Source organism: Vicia villosa, linkage group LG1 (genome assembly GCF_029867415.1).
Source record: "Vicia villosa cultivar HV-30 ecotype Madison, WI linkage group LG1, Vvil1.0, whole genome shotgun sequence".
Lineage (NCBI taxonomy): Eukaryota > Viridiplantae > Streptophyta > Magnoliopsida > Fabales > Fabaceae > Vicia > Vicia villosa.
This window is the reverse complement of record NC_081180.1, coordinates 162,536,688-162,547,143: the sequence shown is the minus strand read 5'-3', so window position 1 is coordinate 162,547,143 and position 10,456 is coordinate 162,536,688. Positions and strand designations below refer to the sequence as shown.

The following is a 10,456-nucleotide window of genomic DNA, read 5'->3' as shown; positions in this document are numbered from 1 at the left end:
TTTGTACTCAAACAAGAGTCTTACAAACCTAAATAAACAATAGTAACCTCTAAGAAATCATGATCGAACAAGTTTTGAGAAAAGAAGACAAATGCATGGTTCAAAATTTCAAAAGTACAAGTAAGGTGATGCTTACCACGATACTGCAACCAAACCATGATTATGAAACAAATTCTAAACATAAAACTCATGAAAAAAATTCCAAGACAACGCATGCTCAATTATGAATCACACCTAACACACATCTTCATAAATGGATAAAGAACAAAAACGAGGGACTTGACTCACACCTAACAATCTTGCTAACATCATGATTAACTTATGCACTCATCCAATCAAATCACATTGAAAGCATAAAAGCACAAATCACAAAGGACTTTCAAGGGTTGTAATGTGTTCTGGTTAACAAAGAAGGGTCATAACTAAAGGTAATTGAAACAAAGTTGCTAAAATATAGGAGAACATTCATTTTTCAAATTCTTTACCATTAGAGTACACAATTGTTCTCTTAGATACCAGAAACCATTAGAGTACACAATTATTCTCTTAGATACCATGTAAAGTTCTCATCAAAACTCAGGCCAGATGCAAAACCAATCTTGTTCACACACACACACACACACACACACACACACACATATATCAAAAACCAAATCAAGTAATAGACTTCAAATACAATTTTCATTTCGCACTTCTCCTTTATATTATAACTTGAGCGTTGAAGTGACAACCTTATATGTACCCCTTACTCTACCACATCGGAGGCTGCAATCCACCGTCATATCCGCTTAAGCTTCTAATTTATGGTTTCAGGACGGAACAAATACAAATAAAAATTCCATGACGTGGACATTGTCTTAGCAACTCCTTAAATATTCCCTAAGCATCAAACAGTGATTCATCTTCTCCATGTCTAAATGAGGTGATTTCATTCCTCATCTTTTCATTCTTCATGGGAGAAAAATACCTGGTCAAAAGTTTGTCAGCCAAATCATTCAACGTGACTATAAAATTAGGTTCTAATTAATTAAGTCATCTCTTACCTATGTTTCTTGGAGAATATGGAAATAATCTAAGTCTAAAAGCATCACATATTACTCCATGAATCTTAAAGTTACTTGCAACTTGAAGGATTTGCTCCAAATATAAGCGTGGATCTGTTGCGATACCTAAACCCTGATCAATAGCTCAAACCATCTTAAACATCATTAATTTAAACTTAAATTGAGCTACATTGAGCTCTGACCTTATAATACAAGAACATTTAGATCGAAGATATCGCAACCTATGAACCTATGATATTTCTTGCTATGCTAATAGTTATATTAAGAATATCTTGTTGTGTGATGTCTTCCTCTTTGTTAAAATTGATTCTTGATGTGTAACATTGATGACAATATATTTGATTTCCCTTGAATAAAATTAATTATAACATAAAATTAAAACTTGTGCTTTGTAAATTTAAAACAAATTTTCACAATAAAATTCAATATTCAACTCACCTTTTAAGGATAATTAATTTCACATTTAATTCATTTTGAAATACACCTAATTCATTCAAAATTCATTTTCAAATACACCTAATTCATTCAAAATTCATTTTTGTCCTCAAAATGAAACATGTAGTTACACAAATTTCTCCGCATAAAATTGAACCTAGAATGAGTTTGAGTTGCTAATAAGTAATAACTTTTCCGTAAAATAATAATAAAAAAAACTTGCTATAAGGCTGCGTTTGTCTCAAAAACAAATTAATCGATTACTTTAAGCTAATAGTACAAAATTTGTAACCGATAAAGGTAAAAAAGCCTTTTCCAAACACGGGAATTTTTCACGTACAAAATACAACAACGAGTACATGTTTACCGTCTCTCGTTATCGTTCTCTTCTATTATCGTGCTTTATCCTTCACTCTTTCTCTCTCTCTCACTCACTTCACTCACACATTGCTCTGTCTCTGCTCTCTCTTCTCTCTGCTCTCACCGTAAGCTCTTCGCTCTAAACCCTAACTCTCTTTTCAATTCATCGTTTCAATCTACACTTACATTTCGCTTTTTCCTTCGCTTCTTAGGGTTACGCTTTTCGATTTTCGATTGAACTTCGTTTTGTACTTTATGCTTAGTTTGTCTTTGAGTTAACTACAATGTAATCTATGTTTTTGTTATGCTTTTCGTGATTTGAACCTCATAAATTTTTCACTGATTATTTTGCGTTCGCTTAACGATTTTTTTCGCTTATTGTAAATGTTGTCAGAGTGGAAGGAACGTTCATTTCTCCTAGGGTTTTTTATTTCTTTAGTGTTTTTAATCGATTTTTCAAGCTTAATTAGTTGATTTTTTTTGTTGCAAATGTTATGCCGTAACTGTCATTTTTAAGCATGGTTTGAACATGAAGAATGATGTAATTTTCACATAGAAATGAAATTCATATTAGTGCTTAATCTTATTTATTAGCTACACGGTAATGCATTTTTTTTTAATCTCTGAGCTTCACTTGTAATAGTACATTCTGAGTAGGTTTCTCATTTGTGGATGAGTTTTTTTTTTCTGTCTTCATTTCTTTAGTGTTTTATTTCATACTTTTCATTATTTTTTTGTGTAGCTGAATATCCTGGACAACAATGGGTGACAAAGGAGGAAAATCATGTCCGATTTGCACTGAGGAGATGGACCTGACTGATCAGCATCTGAAACCATGCAAATGTGGCTATGAGGTTTAGCAAGTTTATTTACCTAAGGAATATGAAATTATTTGCATATGACTCTTCTATTTTCTTACTCGACCTGGTCCCTAATTTTTTTGGTTGAACGTTCTTGTTTTGTGCTTGTTCAAATTAATATGTATTATACATTATATATATGCATCAATCATTCTTGTGCTATGAAAACAAAAAGTTAGATTTAAAACTGTCAGGTACTTTGCATTTCACTGAATACATATTTCGTTGTCTTATAGAAAACTATTTTTGTTTTATAAGAATGAAAAAAACCCTATTTGACGAGCTACGTTTGGGTTCAAAGTTCAAAAAACCTGTTTAACAGATCTTCATTTATAAACAAGAAAAGCAAAACAGTTTTGATATTTGTTAATTTTCAATCTTTCTCTTTTCTCAGATCTGTGTGTGGTGTTGGCATCATATAATGGAAATGGCACAGAAGGATGAAACTGAGGGCCGTTGTCCTGCCTGCCGTTCAGCTTATGACAAAGAGCGCATTGTGGCAATGGCAGCTAACTGTCGAAGGTTTGAGTCATGAGTGGAATTTCTTACTTTTATATTAAATGTTTATTATTATGCTATTGTTAGGTAACACTGATATGCTTTCCTTGCTTTACCAGATTGGTTGCTGAAATGAATTCACAGCATAAAAAGAAATTACAGAAGGCAAAGCCTAAATCATCGGATGGAAGGAAACATCTTACTGATGTTAGAGTCATTCAGCGCAACCTTGTGTACATAATTGGACTGCCTCTTAACCTTGCAGATGAAGATGTGAGTTCTTCAATGTTGCTCTGTCTTTAACTATTGCTAGATGCTACTGTGTCGAGCATGGCAGGCACAGTCCATATAAGTTTTAGTGTATTTTAAATTCTAAATCATCTTAACCACTTTTTCTTTCAATTGATAACCTCTTTCTTGGATTATACCAGTTACTTCAGCGTAGGGAGTACTTTGGCAGGTATGGCAAGGTTTTGAAGGTGTCAATATCTCGTACAGCAACCGGTATTATTCAACATTCTGCAAACAACAGCTGTTGTGTGTAAGTTTTTCTGAATATCTATAAAACAGCAACTGCCGTAGTGTCGTTCAAGTAGAAAATTACAGTCTCTCCGTTGTTTATGTAGTTATTTTCTTTATGTAATTATTATGATGTAACTTTTGAAGGCTGGAACTTGCAGTTTGTTCCTATAGGTTTTGCATTCATTGAATTAAATTTTCGTATCTTTAGGTATATAACGTACTCAAAAGAATCTGAAGCTGTTCGATGCATTCAATCAGTTCATTTTTTTGTATTAGAAGGTAGATCATTGAGGTAAGGATATGACCATTTTGGTTGAGTTGTGACTTGTCAGGCTTTCATGATCTTGTGATGATTGGTGATTATTTTTATTTGCAGGGCTTGTTTTGGAACCACAAAGTATTGCCATGCATGGCTCAGAAATGTGGTAAAATAGACATTCTAAGCCGAACTTATGATTGTTTTATCACACATAATTACAGTTTTATGATACTCCGTTAGAAACTGGATCAAACTTTGTACATTGGATAAATCTACTGTATTATTCCTGAAATAATTCTGGTAACAGTAGGCAGCAGTACCAGAACAGTATGTTTACTAGAGTGTTAAGGACTAAAACTGAAAAGATAACACAGGGTAGTTGAGAAACTGTTCACACTCCTTTACTGACTTGTAGGACTACTCATTTCCTGCCTTTTTCTTCCCCCTAACTCATTTATGCCCCAGTATTCCCTTTTATTTTGTTACCCAAATCACTCAATTATTTCCTTACGTAAATTACTAAGTGTACCTTGGTTGTCTCCCATGCCAATCTTCATTGATTATTCAATTTTCCATGATTTCCTTTCTGCTGTGTCCTAATATAGACCTTAGTAATAGGTGGTTTCCTCACATACTATATAAATTATCTTGCCGGTCCAGCCTTGCAGCAATAGAGAATGCTTATATCTACATGATCATGGTGCTCACGAAGATAGCTTTACCAAGGATGAATTAGTATTAGCATTTGCAAGGTATGATTGGTTCTCAACTCATGTACACTATCTCCAATTTTAACTTTTGAATTTGCTGCCTTGCTTATACCTCAGCTGGTTGTCTTTTAACCATGTTGTGTATTCATTTTGGAGTTCAAATCCTAATGCTTGCACATCATCAATGTATTTTTACCTCTGGCCTTAGTAGGCCATCTACTGGTTGGTTGCTTTCATTTTTCATAAAGTATAAAAATCCCACTTCTTGCATGACATAGTTGTTTACGTTTCTCCACAATTTCCACAAATTTGTCAAACAGGTACTGGACCCTCTTCTGGCTGATTGCCTAATTTTCATATAGTTTATGAATCCTACACTATGCAATATAGTTATTTAGGTTTCTCCATAATTTCCACAAATATTCCAAACAGGCAGTGTGTCCTGGTTCAATAGTACTTTTACCTTCCTCCTGTATGACATCTTTTTACTTGTTTTGGATTGCATTCTCCTCATAGTTAGACATACTATTGTTTTTGACTACGCTATTCTTTGTTTTTTATGTTTGAGAGTTATATCTTCTTTAATAGTAGTTTTGCTTTTGTATATTTGGATGTTAAAGGAGTAGAGTCCTACAAATCATTGGGGCTACAAATAATTTGCATCGCCGTTCTGGGAGTGTTTTACCTCCACCACCAGATGAACCTAGACACATGCCATCAGCCACCAAAGTAGTGTCCAAAAGTCCTTTAGATGTAAGTATTAAAGAACATCACTTTTGTGGTAAACTTGTTTATTATGGGTGATATGATACTTCAATTTTCTTCTGTTTTGTTGGTTTTTAGGCAGTGAACTAACATTTTTATTTAACTCATTTGTATGTTATCCATCATGAAAATTTAGATCCAGATTACAGGATCCTGTTCAAGCAATGGAGCTGCCAATTCAACAGCACTTCCTGCAGCAAACTCTTGGTAATTAATTTATAATTGTGTGGTATTCTCGCATTAATTAGTTTTGCATGGCAGTCCAGCTGTGATTTTTATGGCAGGGCACATGTACGTCATTGAAGGTGCTGAAATCAACAAAATAAAAAAAGATGAGCAAAACTGACTCTGCCAATTTTTAAACCCTAATTAAAACCCTTTTGACACTCCCTATGAATGTTTCTATTATCTCTCACTTGTGAGTCTGTCATCTCTCATCCATGCATCTTTGTCATTTTTCATCTGCGCCCATCTCCAGTGAACAATACATCTCCCGTGAACAGCCCATCTCCAATGACTTCTGGTTTCTCAACTATATTTTGTGATAGATTCTACATCTGGCACGGGCAAGCTGTGTTTTTTTTCCTCCCTTTCTGTTTTGTATTCCCCTTTTTCAAAGTTTTCTCTACTTCTTCCTCTCTATTTCTTTATTTTGTTAAGTTTGAGTTTCAAAGATTTTGTTCTTCAATCATTGTATTCATCCTTTTTATATATATATTTTTTGTGGAGCTTCTATTCTCTATGACTTTATCTTCCTTGCCTAGCTGTTCCCTATTTGTTGTTGTTTTATTTATTCTGTTTTAGACATGTTCTCTATTTTTTTTTTGTTTTGTAAATTGTGTTTCTAAGATTCTGTTCTGCGAGCATAATATTCATCCTATTTCATTTTTATGTCTTCTATTCCACAACTGTCTTCCTTGTTTAGCTGCTCTCTCTTTTTTATCCTCCATAATTTATTTTGTTATATTGTATTCTATAATTTTTTCTTTAATAAAATACAGTGTAATATTTTTCATCATAACCGCATATGCTTTTTCAGCGATATTATATGCTAGTTTAACTAGTCGCCATTAACTGACATAATCCACTAATAGCATTAGTTTTTTTGTAGTGTGAATGTTGACTTTTTTTGGTTTATTCTGCTAGGGCTAGGTGTGTATCTGGTAGTCTTCAGCAGGATAATAGTTCATTGTGTTCTAATAATCTGGCCAAGAAAAAGATTGAAGCATCTAATGGCCCCCAAGCCCTTGTACCGGGGGTTGCTTGCACCGAAAGATCTATTCTTGATACAAAAGAATTGGGAGAAAATGAAAATAATTCTGATGTGCATTCCAATAGTGTAATTGTACCTTCAGCATTGAACAAACATCACATAGGGGGAAATTCTCAAACATGTAAGTCAAATGTTATCAATGAGGTTACTGTGAAGAAACTTTTTGGCATTATATTATCTAACTGTCAAACTTCTTCTGCAGCTTTTGTTGGCCTTGATCAAGATAAGGCTGCACCCTCAACGAGTACAAGCTTCCTGGAGACTGTCAGACCTCAGAATTTGAATACTAACAAGGCAGTTTCAAATCGAGATGTGCATGGCTTAAGTTCTGAGTTATCATCTGTTAGCATCAACAATAATCTTAAAGATTCATATTTCACTCGTGATTCAGACAGGTTACTTTTTACTCCTAACTCGATCAATTCCTCTCTAGGGAAGCATTTTCCTCAAGATAATGAATACTGTAAAGATCATTCAACCACACCAGCCTTTTGGGAAGATATAATTGTGGATGATACACTAAATAAAGACTTTGATCAACAACAATTCTGCAAAGGCATTAACAATTTAGCTACTGGGCATCATTCACCTCGTTATCCTCAGAATCTAAACCAATCAAACCACCAACTGAAGCATCAAAATCAAATTTGTAACCAGAATCATTTAAGGAAACCTTCTGAAACTTTTACTGAACACTTGGGGGAAGGATTTGAGAAGCTTGTGGAGAGTGAGGATACTGGTTCAAATGTTGATAACAAGGTTGTTTCAGACATTGGAGAAAACAACATTATATCTAACATTTTGTCTTTGGAACTAGATGCATGGGAAGATTCATTAGTTAAGTTGTTGGATGAAACCGATGAACCATACACATCCTTCAAAGCACCTGCTTTGCGGAAAATTCAAGACAAGAATCAGTCCCGGTTTTCCTTTGCCAGACAAGATGATTCCTTGAATAAGACATCTGATTTGCAGCAACCATTTGGGATTACCGAACATGAACCTAAAAGGAGTTATCCATCTGGTGGTTATAACGGAAACAATGATACATTCGCTGTAAAAAACCCATATGCTTTCACATCTAGCAGTTCTGTGCTATCAGATAAATTTGATGGAAGTCCGTCATTGGTGCCCACAAAATTTTCCAGTGAGTATTAATCAATAACATACTTAAGTACTTCATCTTTATTAGTTCGGAGGATATAGTTTTCTTTCCATTCATATATTCTTCATTGTTAATTTTCTAAACTGTTGAACTAAGCTTTTATCAAACTGATATTTTTATTCGTTGTCTTTTATCAGTGGCAAAAGCTCATGCCTCAAGTCCACCTGGATTTTCAATGTCAGGCAGAATACCTCCTGGGTTTTCACGCGGGAGAGTAGAACAGGGTTGTAATAGTTCTGGTATATCTTTTTTTACAGCTCAACAATTTCTACACTTATTTTAACTTTTTCCTGTGTATTTCTGCTTTTCAGCTACTTCTACTTATGGAGAAATTTCTTATAAATTTTTTTTTTCCAGTTGAACATTTGCAACCGCAGTTTGCTCCTCCATCTGTAAATATCGGCAGGATAGGAGATGCTGAATTCAAAAATCCTATGGTATTGGACCCTAGTAAGGGCCTAATGGAAGAAAGGCTGAATAGTGCACCTTTTAACTCGAGGCAAACTTTCCTTCCACAATATAGTCCTAATGAAGATGAGGCTAGACTTAAGTTGTTAATGCAACAATCTCTAGCTTCACAGAATTTAAGACTTTCAGATCATATTGGAAATAGGTTTTCCCCTCAAAGTGATGCTTATAGAACTCCTTCAAGGTTTCTTGATCAATTTCAGTCTAACAATCCTTCATTTTCCGAACAAATGCGCTCCCAACAGTTCAGTAGTAATATTCTCGGTTCAAATAACCAGCGGGGAAGTTGGAATGATTCCATGTATTTCAGCGGCCTATCTATGTCGGAAGTATTGAATAATGAAATAGGTGGATTTAACAATTTCATGCCCAATTATGAGAATATCAAGTTTTAAACACCTGACTTGACTGATCAACTAATATTCGTGGTGATGATTGCGTCTCAACTATAGTTCAATTTCTCCCTTCAGTGCACTAATAGGCTCTCAGATGGCAGTATGTGGATCAAACCTGTCTCAAAATGTTAATAGATTCGTTTATTTGGCTGAAATTGTGTTTACTATGGCAGACTGGCTGAACCTTGAGACTTGTTTCAAATCTGCTTGGAACTTGAGTATCCTGAATTCCTTATCACAATTCTGCCATCAAATGGTCAAAGGCAATCTTTACCTACTCTTGTTTGCTTAGCTTCATTGCAAAGCACTGGAATCTGGATTGTCAGATGTCAAATGATGTCAACTTTTTCTATGGGGTAAATGTCGGGAGAACTGACGTGTGGTTATTATGGTGAGTTGAGTTTGTAATTTGACAATATCTTTTATTTGCATGTGCCCTAACATCAGGATGAAGCCATCACTTTTCCATTTGAAGATGCTGCTCTAAAATTGCACGGTTTGCACCTTAAAGTTTTCTTTTTATATGACCAATTTCGATATATAACTTGTTCTTTACTCTATCTATGCAGTTAACCGAGTTACAAGAAACTTGTCATCAAACAATAGAAACTACAAAAGGAGCTATATAAGCCTTACTGGTGGGAAATTCATGCGATGAATGGTGAAATAGGTCATCTAGATTTGACGTTTTCTTCACTCCTGAAATTGTTTGTTCAGAATTTGTTACTCGTCTTAAATTTGGTACTTATGCAACAAATATGACTTCAATACTATTTAGAATGTACAAAGTTGGTTTTGGTTTTACAGAAGTATCAAGTTTTTGATGAAGATAGTGTGGTATTATTATCTATTAAGAGAAGGGATACATTGAGAGATTTGGCAAGTCAAGGCTTGCACCAAATCTCAGTAAAATTTATCGATTCTATGCTTGCTAATAACCCAATGAAACAAATTTTACTTAGGGCTATAGTCCTCTTTTTTTAGATTTCCCTCACCACTCAACCTGTTTCTTCAAACTCTGCCTAGGGTGGACATAGAACAGCTCTTATTCTGTGTGCCATTTATGACCTCAAACTCTTCTGAACATTTGCCCTTTTGCAAGTTACCTGAGGTCGTTATAAAGTTATTTAGTCCGTTCTGTCGTTCATTTTCCCGTGCCCCATGTGCATGTATATGTAGCACGAAATGAGTGTTTGCCTTGTAGGATGTTAAGTAGTAGTAGAGCGATATCAATAATAATGAGAACATTGAACTTTTATAATTTAGCAGAAAAACGTTGAAAAGGGAGGCTATATTTTTCTCCACTCTTGGGTTTCAGTCCCATAGCGATTTATTTGACGGTAATAAAACTTAATTCTTTAACAGAAGTATAATAATACTAGTTAGCTACAAAATGACATCCTTTTTTTGTTCAGTATCCCTAATAGTAGTAATAGTATGAAATCTTTACTGGGCAGGGTAATGAATGAACCTAAATTTATTACTTGAACGTTTTATTAAACCCGACTAGAAATCAATCATGTGAGAAGAAATTCCTAGCCGTAGTTAGGGAAATGAAAATTTCCATACATGTTTAAGAAGGAAAATTGCCCAAAAGAAAAAGAAAATAGCCCTATTCTTAGCTACATTTGTTCGAGACACGGTTTTTAGTTAATGCTTAGTTTTTCTTCAACTTTTAGTCC

General features: G+C 34.5%; 1 protein-coding gene across 2 annotated transcripts; it reads left to right on the top strand.

Annotated features, from left to right (window-relative positions):
* The first annotated feature begins 1,825 nt into the window (after positions 1–1,825).
* Positions 1,826–9,602, top strand: LOC131644563 (uncharacterized). Of its 2 annotated transcripts, XM_058915104.1 has the most exons (16): positions 1,826–1,984; positions 2,602–2,713; positions 3,114–3,241; positions 3,337–3,490; positions 3,649–3,758; positions 3,948–4,031; positions 4,116–4,164; positions 4,659–4,750; positions 5,329–5,461; positions 5,610–5,680; positions 6,620–6,867; positions 6,949–7,893; positions 8,049–8,150; positions 8,269–8,874; positions 8,948–9,165; positions 9,344–9,602. In XM_058915104.1, exons 2-14 carry the CDS (start codon positions 2,621–2,623, stop codon positions 8,772–8,774), a joined length of 2,715 nt encoding a protein of 904 aa, XP_058771087.1. In that variant the 5' UTR covers positions 1,826–1,984; positions 2,602–2,620; the 3' UTR covers positions 8,775–8,874; positions 8,948–9,165; positions 9,344–9,602. The 2 variants fall into 2 exon arrangements, with proteins under 2 accessions (XP_058771087.1, XP_058771086.1); XM_058915103.1 differs by having other exon boundaries at positions 8,269–9,165.
* The last annotated feature ends 854 nt before the right edge of the window (positions 9,603–10,456 follow it).